At 48.9% G+C, this 18,169-nt stretch overlaps 1 protein-coding gene across 1 annotated transcript; it reads left to right on the top strand.

Moving 5' to 3' along the window:
* Positions 1–9,228: 9,228 nt before the first annotated feature.
* On the top strand, positions 9,229–15,100 carry LOC138752976 (uncharacterized; the record flags this gene model as incomplete). The annotated part of the gene is made up of 5 exons (XM_069915576.1): positions 9,229–9,281; positions 9,783–9,868; positions 10,412–10,497; positions 11,588–11,734; positions 14,909–15,100. Coding segments are annotated over 5 exons (564 nt in total), but the record flags the coding sequence as incomplete, so codon positions are not given.
* Between the last annotated feature and the right edge of the window lie 3,069 nt (positions 15,101–18,169).

Below are 18,169 nucleotides of genomic sequence, written 5' to 3'. Positions count from 1 at the left end.
CAATCTTGCAGCAGGAGCCCTATACAAACACAACCTTGCAGCAGGAGTCCTATACAAACACCACCTTGCAGCAGGAGCCCTATACAAACACAACCTTGCAGCAGGAGTGCTATACAAACACAATCTTGCAGTAGGAGCCCTATACAAACGCAACCTTGCAGCAGGAGCCCTATGCAAACACCACCTTGCAGCGGGAGCACTATACAAATAAAACCTTGCAGCAGGAGCCCTGAACAAACACAACCTTGCAGCAGGAGCCCTATACAAAAGCAACCTTGCAGCAGGAGCCCTATACAAACACAACCTTGCAGCAGGTGCCCTATACAAACACAACGTTGCAGCAGGAGCCCTATACAAACACAACCTTGCAGGAGGAGACCTATACAAATACAACCTTGCAGTAGAAGCCCTATACAAACTCAATCTTGCAACAGGAGCCCTATACAAACACAACCTTGTAGCAGGAGCCCTATACAAACACAACCTTGCAGCAAGATCCCTATACAAACACAACCTTGCAGCAGGAGCCCTATACAAACACAATCTTGCAGCAGGAGCCCTATACAAACACTACCTTGCAGCAGGAGCCCTATACAAACACCACCTTGCAGCAGGAGCCCTATACAAATGCAACCATGTAGCAGGAGTGCTATACAAACACAATCTTGCAGCAGGAGCCGTATAGAAACGCAACCTTGCATCAGGAGCCCTATGCAAACACAACCTTGCAGCAGGAGCCCTATACAAACACAACCTTGCAGCAGGAGCCCTATGCAAACACCACCTTGCGCAGGAGCCCTATACAAACACAACGTTGCAGCAGGAGCCCTATACAAACACAACCTTGCAGCAGGAGCCCTATACAAACACAATCTTGCAGCAGGAGCCCTATACAAACACCACCTTGCAGCAGGAGCCCTATACAAACACAATCTTGCAGCAGGAGCCCTATACAAACACAACCTTGCAGCAGGAGCCCTATACAAACACAATCTTGCAGCAGGAGCCCTATACAAACACAACCTTGCAGAAGGAGTCCTATACAAACACCACCTTGCAGCAGGAGCGCTATACAAACACAACCTTGCAGCAGGAGTGCTATACAAACACAATCTTGCAGTAGGAGCCCTATACAAACGCAACCTTGCAGCAGGAGCCCTATGCAAACACCACCTTGCAGCGGGAGCACTATACAAACAAAACCTTGCAGCAGGAGCCCTGAACAAACACAACCTTGCAGCAGGAGCCCTATACAAAAGCAACCTTGCAGCATGAGCCCTATACAAACACAACCTTGCAGCAGGTGCCCTATACAAACACAACGTTGCAGCAGGAGCCCTATACAAACACAACCTTGCAGCAGGAGACCTATACAAATACAACCTTGCAGTAGGAGCCCTATACAAACTCAATCTTGCAACAGGAGCCCTATACAAACACAACCTTGCAGCAGGAGCCCTATACAAACACAACCTTGCAGCAAGATCCCTATACAAACACAACCTTGCAGCAGGAGCCCTATACAAACTCAAACTTGCAGCAGGAGCCCTATACAAACACTACCTTGCAACAGGAGCCCTATACAAACACCACCTTGCAGCAGGAGCCCTATACAAATGCAACCTTGTAGCAGGAGTGCTATACAAACACAATCTTGCAGCAGGAGCCGTATACAAACGCAACCTTGCATCAGGGGCCCTATGCAAACACAACCTTGCAGCAGGAGCCCTATACAAACACAACCTTGCAGCAGGAGCCCTATGCAAACACCACCTTGCAGCAGGAGCCATGTACAAACACCACCTTGCAGCTGGAGCGCTATACAAACACAACGTTGAAGCTGGAGCGCTATACAAACACAACCTTGCAGCAGGAGACTCTAACTTGCAGCAGGAGCCCTATACAAACACCATCTTGCAGCTGGAGCGCTATACAAACACAATCTTGCAGCAGGAGCCCTATACAAACACCACCTTGCAGCTGGAGCGCTATACAAACACAACCTTGCGGCAGGAGCCCTATGCAAACACCACCTTGCAGCTGGAGCACTATACAAACACAACCTTGCAGCAGGAGCACTATACAAACACAACCTTGCAGCTGGAGCCCTATACAAACACAACCTTGCAGCTGGAGCCCTATACAAACACAACCTTGCAGCTGGAGCCCTATGCAAACACTAACTTGCAGCAGGTGCCCTATACAAACACAACGTTGCAGCAGGAGCCCTATACAAACACAACCTTGCAGCAGGAGACCTATACAAATACAACCTTGCAGTAGGAGCCCTATACAAACTCAATCTTGCAACAGGAGCCCTATACAAACACAACCTTGCAGCAGGAGCCCTATACAAACACAACCTTGCAGCAGGAGCCCTATACAAACACAATCTTGCAGCAGGAGCCCTATACAAACACCACCTTGCAGCAGGAGCCCTATACAAACACAATCTTGCAGCAGGAGCCCTATACAAACACAACCTTGCAGCAGGAGCCCTATACAAACACAATCTTGCAGCAGGAGCCCTATACAAACACAACCTTGCAGCAGGAGTCCTATACAAACACCACCTTGCAGCAGGAGCCCTATACAAACACAACCTTGCAGCAGGAGTGCTATACAAACACAATCTTGCAGTAGGAGCCCTATACAAACGCAACCTTGCAGCAGGAGCCCTATGCAAACACCACCTTGCAGCGGGAGCACTATACAAACAAAACCTTGCAGCAGGAGCCCTGAACAAACACAACCTTGCAGCAGGAGCCCTATACAAAAGCAACCTTGCAGCATGAGCCCTATACAAACACAACCTTGCAGCAGGTGCCCTATACAAACACAACGTTGCAGCAGGAGCCCTATACAAACACAACCTTGCAGCAGGAGACCTATACAAATACAACCTTGCAGTAGGAGCCCTATACAAACTCAATCTTGCAACAGGAGCCCTATACAAACACAACCTTGCAGCAGGAGCCCTATACAAACACAACCTTGCAGCAAGATCCCTATACAAACACAACCTTGCAGCAGGAGCCCTATACAAACTCAAACTTGCAGCAGGAGCCCTATACAAACACTACCTTGCAACAGGAGCCCTATACAAACACCACCTTGCAGCAGGAGCCCTATACAAATGCAACCTTGTAGCAGGAGTGCTATACAAACACAATCTTGCAGCAGGAGCCGTATACAAACGCAACCTTGCATCAGGAGCCCTATGCAAACACAACCTTGCAGCAGGAGCCCTATACAAACACAACCTTGCAGCAGGAGCCCTATGCAAACACCACCTTGCAGCAGGAGCCATGTACAAACACCACCTTGCAGCTGGAGCGCTATACAAACACAACGTTGAAGCTGGAGCGCTATACAAACACAACCTTGCAGCAGGAGACTCTAACTTGCAGCAGGAGCCCTATACAAACACCATCTTGCAGCTGGAGCGCTATACAAACACAATCTTGCAGCAGGAGCCCTATACCAACACCACCTTGCAGCTGGAGCGCTATACAAACACAACCTTGCGGCAGGAGCCCTATGCAAACACCACCTTGCAGCTGGAGCACTATACAAACACAACCTTGCAGCAGGAGCACTATACAAACACAACCTTGCAGCTGGAGCCCTATACAAACACAACCTTGCAGCTGGAGCCCTATACAAACACAACCTTGCAGCTGGAGCCCTATGCAAACACTAACTTGCAGCAGGTGCCCTATACAAACACAACGTTGCAGCAGGAGCCCTATACAAACACAACCTTGCAGCAGGAGACCTATACAAATACAACCTTGCAGTAGGAGCCCTATACAAACTCAATCTTGCAACAGGAGCCCTATACAAACACAACCTTGCAGCAGGAGCCCTATACAAACACAACCTTGCAGCAAGATCCCTATACAAACACAACCTTGCAGCAGGAGCCCTATACGAACACAATCTTGCAGCAGGAGCCCTATATAAACACTACCTTGCAGCAGGAGCCCTATACAAACACCACCTTGCAGCAGGAGCCCTATGCAAATGCAACCTTGTAGCAGGAGTGCTATACAAACACAATCTTGCAGCAGGAGCCGTATACAAACGCAACCTTGCATCAGGAGCCCTATGCAAACACAACCTTGCAGCAGGAGACCTATACAAACACAACCTTGCAGCAGGAGCCCTATGCAAACACCACCTTGCAGCAGGAGCCCTGTACAAACACCACCTTGCAGCTGGAGCGCTATACAAACACAACCTTGAAGCTGGAGCGCTATACAAACACAACCTTGCAGCAGGAGACTCTAACTTGCAGCAGGAGCCCTATACAAACACCATCTTGCAGCTGGAGCGCTATACAAACAAAATCTTGCAGCAGGAGCCCTATACCAACACCACCTTGCAGCTGGAGCGCTATACAAACACAACCTTGCGGCAGGAGCCCTATGCAAACACCACCTTGCAGCTGGAGCACTATACAAACACAACCTTGCAGCAGGAGCCCTATACAAACACAACCTTGCAGCTGGAGCCCTATACAAACAAAATCTTGCAGCAGGAGCCCTATACCAACACCACCTTGCAGCTGGAGCGCTATACAAACACAACCTTGCGGCAGGAGCCCTATGCAAACACCACCTTGCAGCTGGAGCACTATACAAACACAACCTTGCAGCAGGAGCCCTATACAAACACAACCTTGCAGCTGGAGCCCTATACAAACACAACCTTGCAGCTGGAGCCCTATACAAACACAACCTTGCAGCTGGAGCCCTATGCAAACACTAACTTGCAGCAGGAGCCCTATACAAACACAACCTTGCAGCTGGAGCCCTATACAAACACAACCTTGCAGCTGGAGCCCTATACAAACACAATCTTGCAGCTGGAGTCCAATACAAATACTAACTTGAAGCAGGAGCCCTATACAAACACAAACGTTCATCAGGAGTGCTATACAAATTCAACCTTGCAGCAGGAGCCCTATACAAACAAAACCTTGCAGCAGGAGCCCTATACAAACACTAACTTGCAGCAGGTGCCCTATACACACACAATCTTGCAGCAGGAGCCATATAAAAACACAACCTTGCAGCAGGAGCCCTATACAAACACAACCTTCCAGCAGGAGCCCCATACAAACACAACCTTGCAGCAGGAGCCCTATACAAATACAACCTTGCAGCAGGAGCCCTGTACAAACTCATCCTTGCAGCAGGAGCCCTATACAAACACAATCTTGCAGCAGGAGCCCTATACAAACACAACCTTGCAGCAGGAGCCCTATAAAAAAACAATCTTGCAGCAGGAGTCCTATACAAACACAACCTTGCAGCAGGAGCCCTATACAAACACAATCTTGCTGCAGGAGCCTTATACAAACACCAATTTGCAGCAGGAGCCCTATACAAACACAATCTTGCAGCAGGAGCCCTATACAAACACAACCTTGCAGCAGGAGCCCTATACAAACACAATCTTGCAGCAAGAGCCCTATACAAACACCACCTTGCAGCAGGAGCCCTATACAAACACAACCTTGCAGCGGGAGCCCTATACAAATATAACCTTGCAGCAGGAGCCCTATACAAACACAACCATGCAGCAGTAGCCCTATACAAACACAATTTTGCAGCAGGAGCCCTATACAAACACCACCTTGCAGCAGGAGCCCGATACAAACACAACCTTGCAGCAGGAGCCCTATACAAACACAACCTTGCAGCAGGAGCCGTGTTTAAACACAACCTTGCAGCAGGAGCCCTATACAAACACCACCTTGCAGCAGGAGCCCTATAAAAAAACAATCTTGCAGCAGGAGTCCTATACAAACACAACCTTGCAGCAGGAGCCCTATACAAACACAATCTTGCAGCAGGAGCCTTATACAAACACCAGCTTGCAGCAGGAGCCCTATACAAACACAACCTTGCAGCAGGAGCCCTTTACAAACACAACCTTGCAGCAGGAGCCCTATACAAAAACAACCTTGAAGCAGGAGCCCTAAACAAACACCACCTTGCAGCTGGAGCGCTATACAAACACAACCTTCCAGCAGGAGCCCCATACAAACACAACCTTGCAGCAGGAGCCCTATACAAATACAACCTTGCAGCAGGAGCCCTATACAAACTCATCCTTGCAGCAGGAGCCCTATACAAACACAATCTTGCAGCAGGAGCCCTATACAAACACAACCTTGCTGCAGGAGCCCTATAAAAACACAACCTTGCAGCAGGAGCCCATTAAAAATCAATCTTGCAGCAGGAGTCCTATACAAACACAACCTTGCAGCAGGAGCCCTATACAAACACAATCTTGCAGCAGGAGCCTTATACAAACACCAGCTTGCAGCAGGAGCCCTATACAAACACAATCTTGCAGCAGGAGCCCTATACTAACACAACCTTGCAGCAGGAGCCCTATACAAACACAATCATGCAGCAGGAGCCCTATACAAACACCACCTTGCAGCAGGAGCCCTATACAAACACAACCTTGCAGCGGGAGCCCTATACAAATACAACCTTGCAGCAGGAGCCCTATACAAACACAACCATGCAGCAGGAGCCCTATACAAACACAATTTTGCAGCAGGAGCCCTATACAAACACCACCTTGCAGCAGGAGCCCGATACAAACACAACTTTGCAGCAGGAGCCCTATACAAACACAACCTTGCAGAAGGAGCCCTGTATAAACACAACCTTGCAGCAGGAGCCCTATACAAACACCACCTTGCAGCAGGAGCCCTATAAAAAAACAAGCTTGCAGCAGGAGTCCTATACAAACACAACCTTGCAGCAGGAGCCCTATACAAACACAATCTTGCAGCAGGAGCCTTATACAAATACCAGCTTGCAGCAGGTGCCCTATACAAACACAACCTTGCAGCAGGAGCCCTATACAAACACAACCTTGCAGCAGGAGCCCTATACAAAAACTACCTTGAAGCAGGAGCCCTAAACAAACACCACCTTGCAGCTGGAGCGCTATACAAACACAACCTTGCAGCAGGAGCCCTTTACAAACACCACCTTGCAGCAGGAGCCCTGTACAAACACCACCTTGCAGCTGGAGCGCTATACAAACACAACCTTGAAGCTGGAGCGCTATACAAACACAACCTTGCAGCAGGAGACTCTAACTTGCAGCAGGAGCCCTATACAAACACCATCTTGCAGCTGGAGCGCTATACAAACAAAATCTTGCAGCAGGAGCCCTATACCAACACCACCTTGCAGCTGGAGCGCTATACAAACACAACCTTGCGGCAGGAGCCCTATGCAAACACCACCTTGCAGCTGGAGCACTATACAAACACAACCTTGCAGCAGGAGCCCTATACAAACACAACCTTGCAGCTGGAGCCCTATACAAACAAAATCTTGCAGCAGGAGCCCTATACCAACACCACCTTGCAGCTGGAGCGCTATACAAACACAACCTTGCGGCAGGAGCCCTATGCAAACACCACCTTGCAGCTGGAGCACTATACAAACACAACCTTGCAGCAGGAGCCCTATACAAACACAATCTTGCAGCTGGAGCCCTATACAAACACAACCTTGCAGCTGGAGCCCTATACAAACACAACCTTGCAGCTGGAGCCCTATGCAAACACTAACTTGCAGCAGGAGCCCTATACAAACACAACCTTGCAGCTGGAGCCCTATACAAACACAACCTTGCAGCTGGAGCCCTATACAAACACAATCTTGCAGCTGGAGTCCAATACAAATACTAACTTGAAGCAGGAGCCCTATACAAACACAAACGTTCATCAGGAGTGCTATACAAATTCAACCTTGCAGCAGGAGCCCTATACAAACAAAACCTTGCAGCAGGAGCCCTATACAAACACTAACTTGCAGCAGGTGCCCTATACACACACAATCTTGCAGCAGGAGCCCTATAAAAACACAACCTTGCAGCAGGAGCCCTATACAAACACAACCTTCCAGCAGGAGCCCCATACAAACACAACCTTGCAGCAGGAGCCCTATACAAATACAACCTTGCAGCAGGAGCCCTGTACAAACTCATCCTTGCAGCAGGAGCCCTATACAAACACAATCTTGCAGCAGGAGCCCTATACAAACACAACCTTGCAGCAGGAGCCCTATAAAAAAACAATCTTGCAGCAGGAGTCCTATACAAACACAACCTTGCAGCAGGAGCCCTATACAAACACAATCTTGCTGCAGGAGCCTTATACAAACACCAATTTGCAGCAGGAGCCCTATACAAACACAATCTTGCAGCAGGAGCCCTATACAAACACAACCTTGCAGCAGGAGCCCTATACAAACACAATCTTGCAGCAAGAGCCCTATACAAACACCACCTTGCAGCAGGAGCCCTATACAAACACAACCTTGCAGCGGGAGCCCTATACAAATATAACCTTGCAGCAGGAGCCCTATACAAACACAACCATGCAGCAGTAGCCCTATACAAACACAATTTTGCAGCAGGAGCCCTATACAAACACCACCTTGCAGCAGGAGCCCGATACAAACACAACCTTGCAGCAGGAGCCCTATACAAACACAACCTTGCAGCAGGAGCCGTGTTTAAACACAACCTTGCAGCAGGAGCCCTATACAAACACCACCTTGCAGCAGGAGCCCTATAAAAAAACAATCTTGCAGCAGGAGTCCTATACAAACACAACCTTGCAGCAGGAGCCCTATACAAACACAATCTTGCAGCAGGAGCCTTATACAAACACCAGCTTGCAGCAGGAGCCCTATACAAACACAACCTTGCAGCAGGAGCCCTTTACAAACACAACCTTGCAGCAGGAGCCCTATACAAACACAACGTTGCAGCAGGAGCACTATACAAACACAACCTTGCAGCAGGAGACCTATACAAACACAACCTTGCAGTAGGAGCTCTATACAAACTCAATCTTGCAGCAGGAGCCCTATACAAACACAACCTTGCAGCAGGAGCCCTATACAAACACAATCTTGCAGCAGGAGCCCTATACAAACACCACCTTGCAGCAGGAGCCCTATACAAACACAATCTTGCAGCAGGAGCCCTATACAAACACAATCTTGCAGCAGGAGCCCTATACAAACACAACCTTGCAGCAGGAGCCCTATACAAACACAATCTTGCAGCAGGAGCCCTATACAAACACAACCTTGCAGCAGGAGTCCTATACAAACACCACCTTGCAGCAGGAGCCCTATACAAACACAACCTTGCAGCAGGAGTGCTATACAAACACAATCTTGCAGTAGGAGCCCTATACAAACGCAACCTTGCAGCAGGAGCCCTATGCAAACACCACCTTGCAGCGGGAGCACTATACAAATAAAACCTTGCAGCAGGAGCCCTGAACAAACACAACCTTGCAGCAGGAGCCCTATACAAAAGCAACCTTGCAGCAGGAGCCCTATACAAACACAACCTTGCAGCAGGTGCCCTATACAAACACAACGTTGCAGCAGGAGCCCTATACAAACACAACCTTGCAGGAGGAGACCTATACAAATACAACCTTGCAGTAGAAGCCCTATACAAACTCAATCTTGCAACAGGAGCCCTATACAAACACAACCTTGTAGCAGGAGCCCTATACAAACACAACCTTGCAGCAAGATCCCTATACAAACACAACCTTGCAGCAGGAGCCCTATACAAACACAATCTTGCAGCAGGAGCCCTATACAAACACTACCTTGCAGCAGGAGCCCTATACAAACACCACCTTGCAGCAGGAGCCCTATACAAATGCAACCATGTAGCAGGAGTGCTATACAAACACAATCTTGCAGCAGGAGCCGTATAGAAACGCAACCTTGCATCAGGAGCCCTATGCAAACACAACCTTGCAGCAGGAGCCCTATACAAACACAACCTTGCAGCAGGAGCCCTATGCAAACACCACCTTGCGCAGGAGCCCTATACAAACACAACGTTGCAGCAGGAGCCCTATACAAACACAACCTTGCAGCAGGAGCCCTATACAAACACAATCTTGCAGCAGGAGCCCTATACAAACACCACCTTGCAGCAGGAGCCCTATACAAACACAATCTTGCAGCAGGAGCCCTATACAAACACAACCTTGCAGCAGGAGCCCTATACAAACACAATCTTGCAGCAGGAGCCCTATACAAACACAACCTTGCAGAAGGAGTCCTATACAAACACCACCTTGCAGCAGGAGCGCTATACAAACACAACCTTGCAGCAGGAGTGCTATACAAACACAATCTTGCAGTAGGAGCCCTATACAAACGCAACCTTGCAGCAGGAGCCCTATGCAAACACCACCTTGCAGCGGGAGCACTATACAAACAAAACCTTGCAGCAGGAGCCCTGAACAAACACAACCTTGCAGCAGGAGCCCTATACAAAAGCAACCTTGCAGCATGAGCCCTATACAAACACAACCTTGCAGCAGGTGCCCTATACAAACACAACGTTGCAGCAGGAGCCCTATACAAACACAACCTTGCAGCAGGAGACCTATACAAATACAACCTTGCAGTAGGAGCCCTATACAAACTCAATCTTGCAACAGGAGCCCTATACAAACACAACCTTGCAGCAGGAGCCCTATACAAACACAACCTTGCAGCAAGATCCCTATACAAACACAACCTTGCAGCAGGAGCCCTATACAAACTCAAACTTGCAGCAGGAGCCCTATACAAACACTACCTTGCAACAGGAGCCCTATACAAACACCACCTTGCAGCAGGAGCCCTATACAAATGCAACCTTGTAGCAGGAGTGCTATACAAACACAATCTTGCAGCAGGAGCCGTATACAAACGCAACCTTGCATCAGGGGCCCTATGCAAACACAACCTTGCAGCAGGAGCCCTATACAAACACAACCTTGCAGCAGGAGCCCTATGCAAACACCACCTTGCAGCAGGAGCCATGTACAAACACCACCTTGCAGCTGGAGCGCTATACAAACACAACGTTGAAGCTGGAGCGCTATACAAACACAACCTTGCAGCAGGAGACTCTAACTTGCAGCAGGAGCCCTATACAAACACCATCTTGCAGCTGGAGCGCTATACAAACACAATCTTGCAGCAGGAGCCCTATACCAACACCACCTTGCAGCTGGAGCGCTATACAAACACAACCTTGCGGCAGGAGCCCTATGCAAACACCACCTTGCAGCTGGAGCACTATACAAACACAACCTTGCAGCAGGAGCACTATACAAACACAACCTTGCAGCTGGAGCCCTATACAAACACAACCTTGCAGCTGGAGCCCTATACAAACACAACCTTGCAGCTGGAGCCCTATGCAAACACTAACTTGCAGCAGGTGCCCTATACAAACACAACGTTGCAGCAGGAGCCCTATACAAACACAACCTTGCAGCAGGAGACCTATACAAATACAACCTTGCAGTAGGAGCCCTATACAAACTCAATCTTGCAACAGGAGCCCTATACAAACACAACCTTGCAGCAGGAGCCCTATACAAACACAACCTTGCAGCAGGAGCCCTATACAAACACAATCTTGCAGCAGGAGCCCTATACAAACACCACCTTGCAGCAGGAGCCCTATACAAACACAATCTTGCAGCAGGAGCCCTATACAAACACAACCTTGCAGCAGGAGCCCTATACAAACACAATCTTGCAGCAGGAGCCCTATACAAACACAACCTTGCAGCAGGAGTCCTATACAAACACCACCTTGCAGCAGGAGCCCTATACAAACACAACCTTGCAGCAGGAGTGCTATACAAACACAATCTTGCAGTAGGAGCCCTATACAAACGCAACCTTGCAGCAGGAGCCCTATGCAAACACCACCTTGCAGCGGGAGCACTATACAAACAAAACCTTGCAGCAGGAGCCCTGAACAAACACAACCTTGCAGCAGGAGCCCTATACAAAAGCAACCTTGCAGCATGAGCCCTATACAAACACAACCTTGCAGCAGGTGCCCTATACAAACACAACGTTGCAGCAGGAGCCCTATACAAACACAACCTTGCAGCAGGAGACCTATACAAATACAACCTTGCAGTAGGAGCCCTATACAAACTCAATCTTGCAACAGGAGCCCTATACAAACACAACCTTGCAGCAGGAGCCCTATACAAACACAACCTTGCAGCAAGATCCCTATACAAACACAACCTTGCAGCAGGAGCCCTATACAAACTCAAACTTGCAGCAGGAGCCCTATACAAACACTACCTTGCAACAGGAGCCCTATACAAACACCACCTTGCAGCAGGAGCCCTATACAAATGCAACCTTGTAGCAGGAGTGCTATACAAACACAATCTTGCAGCAGGAGCCGTATACAAACGCAACCTTGCATCAGGAGCCCTATGCAAACACAACCTTGCAGCAGGAGCCCTATACAAACACAACCTTGCAGCAGGAGCCCTATGCAAACACCACCTTGCAGCAGGAGCCATGTACAAACACCACCTTGCAGCTGGAGCGCTATACAAACACAACGTTGAAGCTGGAGCGCTATACAAACACAACCTTGCAGCAGGAGACTCTAACTTGCAGCAGGAGCCCTATACAAACACCATCTTGCAGCTGGAGCGCTATACAAACACAATCTTGCAGCAGGAGCCCTATACCAACACCACCTTGCAGCTGGAGCGCTATACAAACACAACCTTGCGGCAGGAGCCCTATGCAAACACCACCTTGCAGCTGGAGCACTATACAAACACAACCTTGCAGCAGGAGCACTATACAAACACAACCTTGCAGCTGGAGCCCTATACAAACACAACCTTGCAGCTGGAGCCCTATACAAACACAACCTTGCAGCTGGAGCCCTATGCAAACACTAACTTGCAGCAGGTGCCCTATACAAACACAACGTTGCAGCAGGAGCCCTATACAAACACAACCTTGCAGCAGGAGACCTATACAAATACAACCTTGCAGTAGGAGCCCTATACAAACTCAATCTTGCAACAGGAGCCCTATACAAACACAACCTTGCAGCAGGAGCCCTATACAAACACAACCTTGCAGCAAGATCCCTATACAAACACAACCTTGCAGCAGGAGCCCTATACGAACACAATCTTGCAGCAGGAGCCCTATATAAACACTACCTTGCAGCAGGAGCCCTATACAAACACCACCTTGCAGCAGGAGCCCTATGCAAATGCAACCTTGTAGCAGGAGTGCTATACAAACACAATCTTGCAGCAGGAGCCGTATACAAACGCAACCTTGCATCAGGAGCCCTATGCAAACACAACCTTGCAGCAGGAGACCTATACAAACACAACCTTGCAGCAGGAGCCCTATGCAAACACCACCTTGCAGCAGGAGCCCTGTACAAACACCACCTTGCAGCTGGAGCGCTATACAAACACAACCTTGAAGCTGGAGCGCTATACAAACACAACCTTGCAGCAGGAGACTCTAACTTGCAGCAGGAGCCCTATACAAACACCATCTTGCAGCTGGAGCGCTATACAAACAAAATCTTGCAGCAGGAGCCCTATACCAACACCACCTTGCAGCTGGAGCGCTATACAAACACAACCTTGCGGCAGGAGCCCTATGCAAACACCACCTTGCAGCTGGAGCACTATACAAACACAACCTTGCAGCAGGAGCCCTATACAAACACAACCTTGCAGCTGGAGCCCTATACAAACAAAATCTTGCAGCAGGAGCCCTATACCAACACCACCTTGCAGCTGGAGCGCTATACAAACACAACCTTGCGGCAGGAGCCCTATGCAAACACCACCTTGCAGCTGGAGCACTATACAAACACAACCTTGCAGCAGGAGCCCTATACAAACACAACCTTGCAGCTGGAGCCCTATACAAACACAACCTTGCAGCTGGAGCCCTATACAAACACAACCTTGCAGCTGGAGCCCTATGCAAACACTAACTTGCAGCAGGAGCCCTATACAAACACAACCTTGCAGCTGGAGCCCTATACAAACACAACCTTGCAGCTGGAGCCCTATACAAACACAATCTTGCAGCTGGAGTCCAATACAAATACTAACTTGAAGCAGGAGCCCTATACAAACACAAACGTTCATCAGGAGTGCTATACAAATTCAACCTTGCAGCAGGAGCCCTATACAAACAAAACCTTGCAGCAGGAGCCCTATACAAACACTAACTTGCAGCAGGTGCCCTATACACACACAATCTTGCAGCAGGAGCCCTATAAAAACACAACCTTGCAGCAGGAGCCCTATACAAACACAACCTTCCAGCAGGAGCCCCATACAAACACAACCTTGCAGCAGGAGCCCTATACAAATACAACCTTGCAGCAGGAGCCCTGTACAAACTCATCCTTGCAGCAGGAGCCCTATACAAACACAATCTTGCAGCAGGAGCCCTATACAAACACAACCTTGCAGCAGGAGCCCTATAAAAAAACAATCTTGCAGCAGGAGTCCTATACAAACACAACCTTGCAGCAGGAGCCCTATACAAACACAATCTTGATGCAGGAGCCTTATACAAACACCAATTTGCAGCAGGAGCCCTATACAAACACAATCTTGCAGCAGGAGCCCTATACAAACACAACCTTGCAGCAGGAGCCCTATACAAACACAATCTTGCAGCAAGAGCCCTATACAAACACCACCTTGCAGCAGGAGCCCTATACAAACACAACATTGCAGCGGGAGCCCTATACAAATATAACCTTGCAGCAGGAGCCCTATACAAACACAACCATGCAGCAGTAGCCCTATACAAACACAATTTTGCAGCAGGAGCCCTATACAAACACCACCTTGCAGCAGGAGCCCGATACAAACACAACCTTGCAGCAGGAGCCCTATACAAACACAACCTTGCAGCAGGAGCCGTGTTTAAACACAACCTTGCAGCAGGAGCCCTATACAAACACCACCTTGCAGCAGGAGCCCTATAAAAAAACAATCTTGCAGCAGGAGTCCTATACAAACACAACCTTGCAGCAGGAGCCCTATACAAACACAATCTTGCAGCAGGAGCCTTATACAAACACCAGCTTGCAGCAGGAGCCCTATACAAACACAACCTTGCAGCAGGAGCCCTTTACAAACACAACCTTGCAGCAGGAGCCCTATACAAAAACAACCTTGAAGCAGGAGCCCTAAACAAACACCACCTTGCAGCTGGAGCGCTATACAAACACAACCTTCCAGCAGGAGCCCCATACAAACACAACCTTGCAGCAGGAGCCCTATACAAATACAACCTTGCAGCAGGAGCCCTATACAAACTCATCCTTGCAGCAGGAGCCCTATACAAACACAATCTTGCAGCAGGAGCCCTATACAAACACAACCTTGCTGCAGGAGCCCTATAAAAACACAACCTTGCAGCAGGAGCCCTATAAAAAAACAATCTTGCAGCAGGAGTCCTATACAAACACAACCTTGCAGCAGGAGCCCTATACAAACACAATCTTGCAGCAGGAGCCTTATACAAACACCAGCTTGCAGCAGGAGCCCTATACAAACACAATCTTGCAGCAGGAGCCCTATACTAACACAACCTTGCAGCAGGAGCCCTATACAAACACAATCATGCAGCAGGAGCCCTATACAAACACCACCTTGCAGCAGGAGCCCTATACAAACACAACCTTGCAGCGGGAGCCCTATACAAATACAACCTTGCAGCAGGAGCCCTATACAAACACAACCATGCAGCAGGAGCCCTATACAAACACAATTTTGCAGCAGGAGCCCTATACAAACACCACCTTGCAGCAGGAGCCCGATACAAACACAACTTTGCAGCAGGAGCCCTATACAAACACAACCTTGCAGAAGGAGCCCTGTATAAACACAACCTTGCAGCAGGAGCCCTATACAAACACCACCTTGCAGCAGGAGCCCTATAAAAAAACAAGCTTGCAGCAGGAGTCCTATACAAACACAACCTTGCAGCAGGAGCCTTATACAAACACAATCTTGCAGCAGGAGCCTTATACAAATACCAGCTTGCAGCAGGTGCCCTATACAAACACAACCTTGCAGCAGGAGCCCTATACAAACACAACCTTGCAGCAGGAGCCCTATACAAAAACTACCTTGAAGCAGGAGCCCTAAACAAACACCACCTTGCAGCTGGAGCGCTATACAAACACAACCTTGCAGCAGGAGCCCTTTACAAACACCACCTTGCAGCAGAAGCGCTATACAAACACAACCTTGCAGCAGGAGCCCTATATAAACACAACCTTGGAGCAGGAGCCCTATACAAACACAACCTTGCAGCAGGAGCTCTGTACAAACACAAACTTGCAGCAGGAGCCCTATACAAAGAGAACGTTGCAGCAGGAGCCCAATACAAACACAACCTTGCAGCAGGAGACCTATACAAACACAACCGTGCAGTAGGAGCCCCATACAAACACAATCTTGCCGCAGGAGTCCTATACAAACACAACCTTGCAGCAGGAGCCCTATAAAAAAACCACCTTGCAGCAGGAGCCCTATACAAACACAATCTTGCAGCAGGAGCCCTATACAAATACAACCTTCCAGCAGGAGCCCTATAAAAAAACAACCTTGCAGCAGGAGCCCTATACAAACACAACCTTGCAGCAGGAGTGCTATACAAACACAATCTTGCAGCAGGAGCCCAATACAAACGCAACCTTGCAGCAGGAGCCCTATGCAAACACCACCTTGCAGCGGGAGCACTATACAAACACAACCTTGCAGCAGGAGCCCTATACAAACACAACATTGCAGCAGGAGCCCTATACAAACACAACCTTGCAGCAGGAGCCCTATACAAACACAACCTTGCAGCAGGAGCCCTGTACAAACACAACCTTGCAGCAGGAGCCCTATACAAACACAACGTTGCAGCAGGAGACCTATACAATCACAACCTTGCAGTCGGAGCCCTATACAAGCACAATCCTGCAGCAGGAGCCCTATACAAACACAACCTTGCAGCAGGAGCCGTATACAAACACAATCTTGCAGCAGGAGCCCTATACAAACACAACCTTGCAGCAGGAGCCCTATACAAACACCACCTTGCAGCAGGAGCCCTATACAAACACAACCTTGCAGCAGGAGCCCTGAACAAACACAACCTTGCAGCTGGAGCCCTATACAAACTCAATCTTGCAGCAGGAGCCCTATACAAACACAACCTTACAGCAGGAGCCCTATACAAACACAACCTTACAGCAGGAGCCCTATACAAACATCACCTTGCAGCAGAAGCCCTATACAAACACAATCTTGCAGCAGGAGCCCTATACAAACGCAACATTGCAGCAGGAGCCCTATGCAAACACCACCTTGCAGCGGGAGCACTATACAAACACAACCTTGCAGCAGGAGCCCTGAACAAACACAACCTTGCAGTAGGAGCCCTATACAAACACAACCTTGCAGCAGGAGTGCTATACAAACACAATCTTGCAACAGGAGCCCAATACAAACGCAACCTTGCAGCAGGAGCCCTATACAAACATCACCTTGCAGCAGAAGCCCTATACAAACACAATCTTGCAGCAGGAGCCCTATACAAACGCAACATTGCAGCAGGAGCCCTATGCAAACACCACCTTGCAGCGGGAGCCCTATACAAACACAACCTTGCAGCAGGAGCCCTATGCAAACACCACCTTGCAGCAGGAGACCTATACAAACACAACCTTGCAGTAGGAGCTCTATACAAACTCAATCTTGCAGCAGGAGCCCTATACAAACACAACCTTGCAGCAGGAGACCTATACAAACACAATCTTGCAGCAGGAGCCCTATACAAACACCACCTTGCAGCTGGAGCCCTATACAAACACAATCTTGCAGCAGGAGCCCTATACAAACACAACCATGCGGCAGGAGCCCTATACAAACACAATCTTGCAGCAGGAGCCCTATACAAACACAACCTTGCAGCAGGAGCCCTATACAAACACAACCTTGCAGCAGGAGCCCTAAACAAACACAATCTTGTAGCAGGAGCCCTATACAAACACAACCTTGCAGCAGGAGCCCTAAACAAACACCACCTTGCAGCAGGAGCCCTATACAAACACAACCTTGCAGCAGGAGTGCTATACAAACGCAACCTTGCAGCAGGAGCCCTATGCAAACGCAACCTTGCAGCAGGAGCCCTGAACAAACACAACCTTGCAGCAGGAGCCCTATAGAAACACAACATTGCAGTTGGAGCCCTATACAAACACA

Source organism: Narcine bancroftii, chromosome 2, assembly GCF_036971445.1.
Source record: "Narcine bancroftii isolate sNarBan1 chromosome 2, sNarBan1.hap1, whole genome shotgun sequence".
Classification (NCBI taxonomy): domain Eukaryota; kingdom Metazoa; phylum Chordata; class Chondrichthyes; order Torpediniformes; family Narcinidae; genus Narcine; species Narcine bancroftii.
This window is presented reverse-complemented; position numbering and strand designations above follow the sequence as displayed.